Source organism: Quercus suber, unplaced genomic scaffold (genome assembly GCF_002906115.3).
Source record: "Quercus suber isolate HL8 unplaced genomic scaffold, Cork oak 2.0 scaffold_143, whole genome shotgun sequence".
In the NCBI taxonomy this organism is placed as follows: Eukaryota; Viridiplantae; Streptophyta; class Magnoliopsida; order Fagales; family Fagaceae; genus Quercus; species Quercus suber.
This window is the reverse complement of record NW_027069604.1, coordinates 1,279,433-1,293,083: the sequence shown is the minus strand read 5'-3', so window position 1 is coordinate 1,293,083 and position 13,651 is coordinate 1,279,433. Positions and strand designations below refer to the sequence as shown.

Sequence of the window (13,651 nt, the reverse complement as noted above, 5' to 3'; positions counted from 1 at the left end):
CTCAAGGTTTCTGTTACAGCATTGGCTGGAACAACAATCACCATTCAACAAGTCCGGTAATAGGCAATATTTATTATTTCTTGCTAATAGCAAAATGTTACATGCTTGATGCTACTTATCAAAAAAATAATAATAGCAATATGTTACATGGTTGAGTAAACCAAGCTTGGCACAACAGCAATCAAATGTTGATAGGCAGTGACGTAATAAATGTAATTCAACATGCACACTAGAGCAAAAAAATAAAATCTCAATGATTTAATCATTTATCAGAGATGAATTGTATGAGAGAGAAGATGCAATATATCAGATGCATTGAAGAGCATTCCCTCTTTACAAGCAGGTTTAAGAAATGAATCTTCTAACAGTTATGTCAATAAATACTCTTAGATAGCCGAGCAGGTGATGCAGAAACCAAAGCAATTTTTTACACAGCATACCTGCACTAAATGGGAAATACTGAACCCCACAAAACCCTACTCTTGTTTGCTAAACTATAGCTGATCAAACTGATGTTGATCACAACTTCGACAAATTAAATACCACTCAAAGCAGCTAGGAACAAGTTTGGTCCACAACCTGCCAACCACTAATGGAAAATTGACCTGCAATCAATAATAGCGATCCAAAATCCAAACAGATTAATTCAAATTTTTCTAGTCCTTGATCAGAAGGCTAAAATAAGTAATGCAATTATAAAATAAATATAAACCACAAACATGGGAAAACAGGTCCAAACATGTGGATTCACTCAAAGTAGAAAGTCAAATGGAAGTTAACCTTTTTTTTTTAATCTTTAAACAAGTGTTTAGCGTTTCCCAGAACCTGGAATATCTAGGTCTGCAATGCTTTATGTCCACAATAACTTATGCCATTTGTTCACTACCACAGCAGAAACTCTCAGGCCATAGCAAACATTTTGAATTGAAGGATAAATCTCATTGTTGGAAAACAATACAGGATGTTATTTTAAAATTAGTTATCATCGACACTGCTGATAAATATATCATGGCAGCCATTTTATTGTCACCTTGCGAGATATTGCATAGAAATATTATTAATATTTAATTATTTATACATATTGAGATAAACTTAGCTCAAGAACCAGCAATTACAAAACTATAGAGAATGAAAATTGCAACAATCAAGCAAATCAGCCAAAGAATCAAAAGTAAGAACACCCAAAGCATTTTTCCACTCAAACAAAGTCTAGAGGAAAAAAACTTCAAATCATGAATTGATCTCTCACTTCTTCAAAATTACAAGCTTTCCTCTCTCACCAAATACCCCACATGAGACAATGAGGGATCATGACCCAAATCACCGGAGATCAATGCCTGTTGAACTTGTTCAACCATCTAGCCAGCAGTTCCACAACCCCACCCAGCATAACCCACTAAACCCTGAATAATGAAAACACCATGTTCCAAACCTCTCTAGTAATAGGGCAATGCATAAGTAGTTTCCCCATCTCTCTTACACATGCAACACCAGTCAAAGACAACAAGTGGATGCCTCCTCAAATTATCAGTAGTTAATATCCTCCCCAGAGCAACAATCCAGAGGAAGAAACTAACCTTTGTTGGCACCTTCAGCTTCCATAAGGTTTTCCAGGGAAAAGAGAGTTGGGTATTAGAATTATAAACCTTATAATAGGATCTAACATCAAAAATCTGCTTGGAAGATGGTTTACAGCAAAGCTGATGCACTCCATTCCATCTCATCAAACCAGAATAGATCAAACCTAAGAAAGATGCAACTGAGTCCAACTCCTAATCTTGTGCTGGTTGAACAAAGCTGACATTCCAGTTAAAACTATCCCCTAAAAGAGATAACAATTCTGCCACTGAAGCATCCCTATTACAAGCAATGCCATAAAGTTCTGGGAAGTTATCCTTAGAGAGCGAATTCCCCACATAGATCAAGCAAAAATTTAATAGAGAAGCCATCTCCCACTTTAAAACTAACAAAACAGAGAAAAGAGTCCCCTTCCTGATACTCTTCCAAAGTTAGATCCATGGATCCTTTTTTTATTTTTTATTGACAAGTTATACACACATCGGGTGGATCTTGAACCCAAACCTCGCCCTCCACCTAGGATTTATAAGGGGAGGAGGTGCCAAATGAGCTAGACCTCATTGGATGGATCCTTTCTAACTAATTGGGTCAAGTACATGTATTTTTTACCTTCATGCCATCATATCTTCTAAGGTCTCTGTCATTTCCCTGCTTATAATATCCTCTTCGTTATTTCTACCCACGGTATTACAAGCATCCTTCTACCCCTTTCCATCCAATCCGATTTAAATCCCGCTACGTTTACTTTTGCATCTTCACACAGCCATTGAGCCACATCATAAACCCTGGATGGAGGTTAAAATAACACAACCAATTTCAGAATCAATATACATTCTTCCAGGATCATGTCTGTCTTTTTTTTAATATATAACCAAAAAAATTAATGTTCATAGAATTGTTTTCAGTTCTCACGTCTGTAACAAAAATGTGAGCCATAAATTTAATGCAACACATACATTGAGTTTCTTACCACAGACTTTTTTATTGGTTGTCAATAGTTAGTCAAACACATTCCAATGTGTTACATATAAGTGATACTTCAATCTTCTTTCTCAATAACAACCGCTCCTAACAATACTCCTTCATGGCTACATGTGATCCTAGTTAAACAGCAAATCACTAATGCTACGGTGATATCATTCTTCTGTTTTTTTTTCTTTTTTTTTTTATTAAGTACAGTGATATCATTCTTCTTAAACAGTGCAAATCAAAGTGGGATATACTCATATAAGCTGCTTCTTAAACAACTAGTAATATCAAATATCCAACCATCAGTCAAAGCATCATAAGTCAATCACTGTATAAATTATGATGTTTTCATTATAATAAGCTCCCAAATCAAGCCAAGTACATGTGCTCTACAGGAAAACTCAAGCTTGTGTTTTTTTTTTTTTTTTTTTTTTTTGGTAGTCATACAATCTTCAAGATTTTGTACATCAACGGTTGAAGCCAGAGTAAGCAATCTAGGCAACTTCAATTTTTTGTTGGCAGAAAAACAAATGGGGCATCTGCACATCAATGAATTTATCTAAAACATCAAAAGCAACCATAAATTTATCCATTGCTTCTGCCAAAAAGCTCTAGCCCAAATGGCACCTCCTCCCCTTAAAAGAAAACGGTGGATGGTGAGATCATAAGCACGCACTAGATGCATGTAACTTACTAGTTACTAATATTATAAAAAATAAAAACATTGCATCGTCTTGTACAATATTGCACTCATTATGTAATTTCAGTCAGCATCATAAGTTAAATAGAGGAAACTCTTGCATTAGACATTGATGTAAAACTTCTCAGAAATTTATGGTCCAATTGGTTGGGAGATGGAAAAGTGAGAAGATAAAAGAGATTTTGGTTTCCCTCATTTGTGTTTAGTTGGGGGTGGAAGAGTGGAGGGATGGAAAACATTTTTGTTTGGTTGAAAAGAAAAATAGGAGGATAGAAAATAGAGTTTGTATAAATTTACCATCATATCTCTATTAGATTATAAAAAAATAAAAATAAAAAGTAACATTAGATTTTTATTAAAAAAATTGTGTATGAATGGACACTATTTTTCTCAAGAAAATAGCACAAAAAATTCAAGAACCCAAAACTGTTATAAAAATAATAATTGAAAAAAAAAAAAACAAACAAACAAAACAAAACTGGTGAGAAAAGAAACAAATGAGCACCCAAGACAAGAGAAATGAGTGAGACTCAAACAACATTGAAAAAAAAAAAACTAAAAAGGAAGGGGGAAAAAAAAAAAAAAGAGTGAGACAACATTGAAAAAGACAAAAGACAAGAAACGAAAGAAAAGACAAACCAAAAACAGTACGTTTGTTGTGGTGCTAGGGTAGTTTTGTCCAAAACATATAAGGAGCAAAGCTCCTTGTTTTCCTTCCTATTTTCTCCCCAATTTGGGGAGATTCAAATCTAGGCACCACTAGTTTTCCTTCTAAAATCCCTCCAACCAAACACCCCCAAAATTCATTTTCTCTACACTTTTCTCTCCCCATTTTCCATCCCCCTAAAATCCCTTCAACCAAACAAACCCTTAAAGTGTATTGGCAAGGGTGCTCAAGTTTGGAAGTCAAGACTAGGATTAGTTTTCTTGCTTATTCAGTGAGGCTGACAGAAACAAGCACCATAACTTTCATAACTTTTCTGTTTCATGAAAGGATTAAGTTGTTTCAATTCATTAGTAAAATATTGAAAATTACACCACTTTGCATCAAATTCCACATCAACTCTTCTTTGATTTTCTTGAACTAGAGAAGTAAGATTGTTACAAACCCCTGACAACAATGGCATTCCCCTTCTTGTTCTCACAAAGAAAAACTTTCAGGTTTTCTTTGATAATTTTTGTAATAGAAGCACCCCTTCTCCCAAAGTTACGGGGCTATTTTGCTGAGTTCCTTAGAGAGAGTTGTCTCACGCCCCTAGTTATTCTCTACCTACCCACCTGTGTTGGTAGAATTAATCCAAATTTGGTGTTTAGTATGTCAAATTACCAGCTACAATATTACCAAGGAAGTTCAGTGATGTGGACTCAAGATACAAGCCTCCAATTATACAGACCTATGGGCATAGATATAAAAAGAAGTTGACCCAACTTGTAGCCTAATGGATGAAGCCTACTAATAATTGAGCCTAAAGACCTCACCTACCAAGCACAGCCATTTAATAATTGGGGTTTCTTTTATGTACTTTGTTACTCTATTCAAAGACCATTGGGTTCCATTTTTTAAAGAAAATTTTGAGATTGATAATAGCTTCTTTTAGTTATATGGTCTAGTGCCAACTCCAGCCAACCCTAGGTAGTGACTCTTTGTGGTTTCCTTTGCTATGGAGATAGTAACTTACTTCATATCATAATTGTTAAATTAATAATTGTCCTAAAAGCTTAAACTATTAGAAAATTGTGAATTTAATCACTTAACCATAATTCTAATACTCATCTCACATGTGGGCCTAAACTCCCCCTTAATAAGTGTTGTGTAAATTTAATTGCTGAACTATGATTCTAATACTCCCCTCATGTGTGGGCCTAACCTTCCCCCTTAGTAAGTGTGACCCAACACGTGAGATTTTTAACATTTTAAATGGGAGGTAGAGTAAAGCCAAGAATCGAACTCAAGAACTCCTACTCTGATACCATATTAAATTACCGATTGTCCCAAAAGCTTAAACCATAAGAAAATGGTGAATTTAATCGCTTAACCATAATTCTCACAATAATAAAGCAATTTTAACTCTTTGAAGTTACTTAGTGCTGAAGTAGTTTGAAGCAAGTAGCTAACAATTCACTGCTTCCTCCCTAAATATTCTAATAGCTTTACTCCAAGCCTAGTGATTTCTCCTATGAAGCAAAGTTTTAATCTAGAAGATATACTATTTTGAAAAGCTACTTTTAATTTTAAATCAATGTAAGTTCTATTATGTCTCAATGTGCATATCCTTGTTAGTACCTAGCCAACCTTTTTGTGAAATATTTTCTTTTCTCTTCATTCTGACTAAAAATTATTCTTATCCGCAACCTTTCTAAGCAAGAGAACTCTTTGATCTCAAGCATTCAATCTCAATGGTTGTCATGCATCCAATATGATGCCCATGAAAAAAAAATAATTATATGATTATATTCACAAGTTACCCTTAGTATTTCAAAATTAATTGTTCCATTTGATCCAGTAAGCACATGAAAAATCATTATGTTATCACTTTATTCTATTATCATATATACTACTATGGAAGGTTTTGTATCCCTTACTCCAATAAAATCGGAGCATTCTTATCAACTGAGATTCTCTACTATAAGTTAAGATGGAGATGACACATTTATCAGCACCAACTTCTAACCAGTTTCCTAGGAACTGATTCAGAAAGAGGCTCTACCACTATGGGAAACAAAGGAGTCCTGACTACTTTGTGTTGTGCCTCTTTCATTAGGCTCTCAACAGCCAACAGGTTTGTGCAAGAAAAGTTAAAATGAAAAGCAAAGGATCAAAGGCCTTCATATTAATCACCACTTGCAGATCATGCAATGCTCTATAATGATTCTCCAAATGATAAATCACATTAGATGCATTTCTTGGTGGCTTCAAAAGGCATGCAAAATTTACAATGAATTCGAATTAAAGTAAAGTAGAATGATCTCAGATGTAAACTAATTGTGGAGACTATTTTGTGGAACCTCAAAAGGGAAGGTATGACACACACATGCCAAGCCTTGTGATGAAAAGGTGAGTGGAGAATGGCTACTGATGTCTCACACAAACACAGAGATGTTGACTGAAGATAGACATACCACTTATTAAAAACCATCACAAGCAATGTACTTATGAGTTCTAGCGCACATTGCGGTTTAGCAATCCCTGAAATGATAGGTAAAGATCTTTGTTATCCATCCCAAATATCTCTTCTGCTTTCCTTAGAGTTTCCTGAAAGGAAATAATTACAAACCATTTACCAGTTTAGCATAAGTGCAAGCACTTTACTTGCTTAAAAGTAGCAAACAACCAAGCATTCAACAACTCATTACCTCTCGAGTTTGCTTTTGAGCATTCAGTTCCTTGATATTGGCCAGAAATGCACTGAACTGTTCATATGATAGCCGACTCCTGATTATGGAAATATGTAAATCAGTCTGTAAAGAACCCCATCATTATTGCAGTAAATTAGTCAACATATAGTGGAATAGAAATAATGGAACACACCTGGCTTGACGAAAAAACTCCTTTCCATCAATTCGAGGAGTCCGCCCTACATAGTTTTTTTTTTTTTTTTTTTTAACCGCAAAAGATAAAAGATAAATGAGACAGCATAATGAAACAATCTATTAAATGTAATTGAGACATGAGCTAATCAGCAGACTGTCATCATCTATTACAGGCTACATGACCAGAAAATACACATGCAAGCTGTATGGGGACATTAGGGTGACCAAAAATCACATCAAAGCCTAAATAAGTTGAAAAGGAAGAAACCTACTTATTGAAAACAGCAAAAGCCATCAAAACCATACTCAAATACCAATAACCTTTAAATACCTGGCTGTGAACGTCCTCGAGGAGGAGAGTTTGCTGCTGATGACTGCTGGCTTGATGGGTACCACGAAGATAGTATGGCACGCCCTTCATATGGTGGTTTTGTGGGAGATGTTGCACCAGAAGTTTTCTGAGGAGATCCAACAGAAGAGTAACCTCTAGGGGATCCACTTGTGGAGATAATTTTTGGAGTTCCAGTTGGTGTAAGCCGTGGTGTGATATATGGAGTAATGGAAAATCTTTGCCCAGAACGCCATGACGCTGTATTTTTTGAAAAATATAAAGAAATTAAGATGCCTCAAATACATATAATAGGTTTATGTGACACTACTCTATATCTTTCAATTGGATGTGTATTTTGACAAATTAACCATTGGATTATATTTTCTCTACACACCCTCCATCTCCATGCTAGCAAATTTTCAAGACAGTTTATTGATCGATCAAATATTTAATTTTCCAGTTTTTTGTATTTAAAAATTATAGGCAGAACATGTGTTTATTGATCAAAGTAATTAATATCCAATAAGTTAAGAATAATAATAATGTGTAATCCATGGCGAGATTTCTAAAATAAGTTATTGAGAGAAAGTCAAGATCATATGCACTATCAAATATGATTATAAACAAAATTGTAAGCTGTTAAAAGGGAACCATGTAGAGGCACAACCTAAGCTAAAAAGACAAACAGATCATATACCTTCATCATTTTTATTTGCTACGTCTGTTGAGCCAGTCAAAGATTGATGTGCCCCATAGCCATTTGCCCCCTCATCTGTAAGATTTAAAAAGATGAATGTATGATGCCAACCACATGCAGAAAACGTAAAAGAAACAAATGTGAGACCCTTGACAAAGAGGACAACATCTGCTAGATAATATTAGTTCATAATACAGTCACACTTATCAAAAGATTCATGAAGTCAGGTAATATACCCTTATCAGGATACGCCCTAGGAACCGGTTGGTCACATGTACCAATATCAACAGTTTCAGTTGTCTGTTAAAACAAAACATAAAAGCTATTTATTTCTCAGGGAAAAAAAAAATTCATTAATACAATAGATCCATATAACTCATGAAATGTCTTTGTTAAAAAAAGAGTAGAAACAAACTAAATATGGAAATCTTACAGTTGTGTCATCATTTAGGGACTGCATCAGTTGTCTCTTAAATTGTTCCAACTGTCAATTCAAAAAGACAGGCCAGCAGTTATCAAACAAGCTTTCAGTATCCACAATAAAGATTTGGTAGCAACAAACATGTTAAACAAGCAAAACTGAAAGTAACAAAAGAAAGAAACTCTAAACAGAAGAACAAGGGACAATGGGCAACATGAGGGAACCAAAAAACTGAGAGTCCTAATTTAAAAAATAGGTCAGTAACTTTATCTCTCGAGTTAATATAGTAAGGAATTCCATAAGTACAGTTAGAAGCACTATATTTCATCCTGTCTGCTTTATAGTGCTTCTACCTATCCAAAAAAAAGGAATAAGTACTATGAAGCAGACAAGATGAAATACAGATATGGATAAAAATAGAAAAAGGAAAGGAAACAAGAAAATTCCATACAAATTGAAAGATGAACAAACTCATTTGCTGAAATAAACATAATTGCAGTCATGGATTAAGGGGAAAAAAAAAACAAATTTTACTAGTAAGTTAAACATGCACCCAGTAAATCTTTGAACAACTGAAACTAAAAACTCATCCTGCACCTTTCCCAGTTTCCCTTACAAGAGGTGAAGATGACATTTGAGCTACAGTATGCTATTCTCCAAAGAAATTTGCAAGACAATACAGAAATATAAAAATAAACCTAGGAATTAGTACATAGGGCTGGCTGGAGTTAACACTGTGATAGGACCTATTAATGAAGATTGATTTTATTTGGCCTTATAAATCGTGATTGACAAAGATGGATGTTATTAGAGAGATTTGATTGCTATTAGATTTTTATTTTCATATGTGATGTAATGTCATTATGAGCTTATTTTCTTTCCATATTTGACATAATTAGAAGAGCCTATTAAAAGACCCCTAGACTCACTATTGTAGATAGTTGATCATGGACTAATGAAGTTTGGGTTGGAAGTTTTCTTTGATTGCTTGGTGGCAATTGTGATTGTAGTGTTCCTATCCTTCTCCAATGCTTGATGTTGATTCCAAACAACCCTAGGTGGTGATTCCTAGATTTATTTCGCTATTTTCACTAATTGGTGGTGATTCCTAGGTTCTGTAATTTTTGTTCTTTTTGTTTCCTCAAACATCAAGTCCTCTTTTGAGAGTGCGTTGTCCTGCATCCAAATGAATGAAAAACCACTTTGTTAAACAAAAGTAGATATCAAAGAAGCCCAATACTAAGCATTTTTAAGGCCTTTGAACATCACCAAGCAGGTCCAAACTCTAACCAGGAGCCACTAGGCCATATCAGATGGACTCAATTTAGCATATCTTTCCTGGCCACTTGAAGCAGATAATCTTACAATCAAACTACATGTGATTCATATCAAATTGGTATTAACATCCCAAACAATAAATTTAATTTAACTTCTGGAAAATAAAATGAAACAAGGTAAACATAGAGGAAATGCGAACTACAACAGATGCCAAACTTAGCATCATACACAAACATAAGCAGTTCCTTGTGACGCAGTTATTTCTATAAACTTATTTAAGAAATCAGCAGCTAAAAGTTCATGGCAACAGATTAGTCTATATGTAAAATGTTTCTGATATTTCACATTAGCTAGACATTTTAAATGAAGTTACATCTATCTGTTCTATACAATTTTTTATTAAATGGCCATTACAGTTGTCTTAGAAATCAATTTTGTGGAAGTTTCAATATACTAAACCTTGAACCAATACTTAGGATATGATTGGCAATAATGATTTTTTTTGTTAATCTAGCGAATGTTAGTGTGTTAAAGATTTTTTTTTTTTTAATTTGGTGGGAATGAAATAGGGATGAAATAAAAATATATGATGGAAGGAATGACCAAAACGAATTTTGCTTTGATGGAGGCAAAGCCTACCATTATATTCCAATAACTTTTTTTCCAACTCCATTGACTCACTTTTGTCATCGATTATGGAAGAAGGAATAAAAAGAGAAAAGGCAGTCCAAGATTCACTATACAACTTATTGTAGTATTCTTCAATCATGAAGAAAAAGTTGCAAGATTAATAGAATAGAAAATAAAGAACCTTAGCAAATGAACAACTAGATGACTAAAATTCAACCTTGGACAAGTGTTAAAACCTCACCTTTGCCAAATCACGGCCAAGCTTCTTTGTAGTTATTTCCAAAGAATCCCGTTCCCTTGAAAGCTTCATCTTCAATCCAAAAAAAAAAAAAAAAAAAGGAGGCAAAAATCAGTTTCAAATGCTTCATTCTTTTAATGAGGATTTGAAGGGAAATAGATGGAGGCTAAAAACCCATCTCTCTTAGACCATAATACAACTACTTGATTTAAATTAGTTTAACATTCACAAAATATCGAACTTGTCATAATTCAATCAAAGGTTTTTTTTTTTCCATTTTCTTGGCAACCGGGCAAAGATTAAGGTCTCAAATCATTCACAAAATCCATACTTATAAGGGCCAACATTTTCATACAGCATACTCATATAGGCCCATCCTTTTTATACAATTCCACTCTCTAGGCTTAATAAAAACAATTTTACTGAACTGATTCCACCCATCATTAATTGACAACCCAAAATAGCATAGAACAAATCAGTTTGCTGGCAACTACAGGACGATCTAATATATCTACTTATTCGGGTTTCTATCAACAAGTACAGTCATCAGTTTCCAGTCGACAGCACACAACACAACTATAAAAAACTTCAATAGAGTTTAAGAGTGTGTTTGGATTGGCTTATTTTCATTGGCCAATTTTGTTTAAAGAAATTAGATATGTAAAAATACAATTGTAACTAGAGGGGGAAAACAGCTGGCTTTGAAAATTATGCTGGCATTTTAAGCTTAAACAAACAAAACCTTTTTATTGAAAATAATAATATGTAAAATTCAAAATTAGAAATTGCTACCTTCGCCTTTCTCTTCTTTTTGAGCATATATAGAGCACTACTTTCTCATATCCTAATTGCAAATTATCCCAACTTAAATTTCTCATTGAAAAGGTTACACAATCAAGCTTCACTGTAACTCTAATCAAATCCTACTCATTTCCAAAATCCCAAAACTAGAAAAAACTCAAAAGTAATTCACAATTTCCTTCCCCCACCCCCCACCCCCCAAAAAAAAACTCAAAAGATTTCTTTTCTTTCCTCCTTCCAAAAAAGTCTCCTCATCCAAACAGCACAAAAACCCACCAAATCATCATTCAAAGCTATACAACTTAAATAAACATTTTTTTATTATTAAAAAAAAAAAAAAAAAAACACCACCATACACATTGTCTGAACTACACAACTATTTTATTCAATCGAGCTAAACAGTAACACCCCACACTTTAAGAAAAATAGCTAAAACTTACCCAAAAATAAAATAACATAAAAACCCTCAAAACTCCACCCCCCCCCCCCAAAAATTTTTCTCAACAAACAAACAGCACCAAATCATTGCTTCTATAATAAAATAACTAATTAAATAAATAAATTATAGCTAAAAAAAAATCGAAGGACAAGAATCCCTCATATCTCAAAACAATATATATATATATATATATAAATTTTTTTCTTCTCTCAAATTTTCTCCTCAACCAAACAACACAAAAACCCCCCACCAAATCATTATTAAGAACTAAATAACTTAACTAAACAGTATTTTTCATTAAAAATAAAACACACACACACACACAATTCATTTTCTTTGACTCACACAACTATTTATTCAATTGAGCTAAACACCCCCACACTTTATTGAAAAACAATTAAAACATAAACATAAAAAATTTAAAAAAAAAAAACATTTTTTTTCCCAAATTTTCTCAGCAAACAATCAACGCCTTAAAAGCATTAGAGAGGCAGGTAGGTAGGTAAGCAAACACGTACATTATCATCGAGAGCGATATTGAGCCTGGCCTGTGCCTCCTGGTAGGCTCGCTCGAGCGAACCGAACCGCTCCTCGAGGTCGAACAGCGCCTGGTCCTTCTCGTGAAGGCGGTGGCGCATGCGGCCCACCTCGGTCTCGAGCTTGGACACGCGCGAAGCCAGCGCCATGGACGTGATCTTCCGGGCCAGATCGAGTTGCTCGTAGGGATCCGTCGGAATCACCGAGAGTATCTCGTCGGGGAGCTCGAAGTCCGGGCCCACCACAGTCACAGTCCCTCCTCCGCTGCTCTGCTGCAACATACCTGATCACTGCTCCCCTCCCTCACTCTCTCTCTCGATGAATTTTTGTGTAGTTGGAGAAATGAAGAAGTGGGACAGGTGATGTTGTTATGAGTAGTTGCCTTTTTGGACAGGACGGGTTTGATTTGGTTTGGTTTCGATGTTAATTATTATTATTAGTATTATATAGCTGTCTTCTTCTTTTTTAAGTTCTCTCTTTTTGTCTTTTTCTGTGTGTGTGTGTTTGGTACGAAGAAAGAATGACTTGAATTTTTCGTGACTTTTTTGAGTTTGAAATTTATGAGCTGGAGCTTTCCCTCCATTCCGACACGCAATAAAATATGCCAAAATCTTTTTTAAAAATAATTTGCAATCTGGGCCGAGGCTGATATCACTTAAATAATATTTAATTAACATTTTATAGAACAATTTTTTAAAAATTTATTCTTTTTACTTTTTAATATGATTTTTTTTTTTTGAGAAAATACTAAAGTTATAACAAATTTTACTACGAACTGATGTTGTAATGAATGTAATCAATGACATGAGACTTGCAAAAATACTAAAAATATTATAAAATTTACAACATGAGAATTATAAAGATACATCACCAATTACAAATATTTCTTCAAAAATGCATTTAATAATTTGTTAAAATCTACCTATCATATTCATTGTCATATCAAATTATAAAAGTTATAAAGACCACCACACACCATTGGTGCAGTTATCACTATACAAGTATAAGTTCTTATGGGGTTGGGAAGGCAATTGCCGAGATTTAAGTCTCTAAAAGAGAATTTCACACACATATACACTTAGATTAGGTTAGAGTAAAATTTTTATCTTGAATAAAAATAATTAAATAAATAAAAGTTATGTAGTAAAATTTATAATATTTTTAACATTTTCCTATTTGAATTACTTGTGATTAGTAACACGTTTATTTGTAAGACCTATTTATTTAAATTTGTCTTATCTTTATCTCTAGCATTACTTAATTCTTTGAGCCTTCTTAATAGTGAAAAAAAAATAAACTAAAATGTTTAATATTTCCCAAAAATATTTATATATAAAAAATAAATAAATAAATGTGCCCCCAAATTTGGGGCCTTCTCTAGTAAGGGAGCCCTAGGCAATGATCTAATTGGTTTTTAATCTTTTTGTTTTCTTGGTTTTTTTAATCTTATTGATAATTTTATATATATATATATTTTTTTTTTTTTTTGATGGGTCATTTT

General features: G+C 33.8%; 1 protein-coding gene across 2 annotated transcripts; it reads right to left on the bottom strand.

Annotated features, from left to right (window-relative positions):
• Positions 1 to 237: 237 nt before the first annotated feature.
• On the bottom strand, positions 238 to 12,581 carry LOC111999171 (uncharacterized protein At4g15545). Of its 2 annotated transcripts, XR_002881563.2 has the most exons (11): positions 12,132 to 12,581; positions 10,377 to 10,445; positions 8,240 to 8,290; positions 8,043 to 8,106; positions 7,807 to 7,881; positions 7,110 to 7,367; positions 6,777 to 6,822; positions 6,602 to 6,680; positions 6,368 to 6,500; positions 2,188 to 2,363; positions 238 to 605 (listed from the first exon to the last, which is right to left on the bottom strand). XR_002881563.2 is itself a non-coding variant. In XM_024031290.2 (10 exons), the coding sequence occupies exons 1-9, from the start codon at positions 12,429 to 12,431 to the stop codon at positions 6,408 to 6,410; spliced, it is 1,035 nt and encodes a 344-aa protein (XP_023887058.2). In that variant the 5' UTR covers positions 12,432 to 12,581; the 3' UTR covers positions 238 to 605; positions 6,368 to 6,407. The 2 variants fall into 2 exon arrangements, 1 of the variants encoding a protein (XP_023887058.2); XM_024031290.2 differs by lacking the exon at positions 2,188 to 2,363.
• Between the last annotated feature and the right edge of the window lie 1,070 nt (positions 12,582 to 13,651).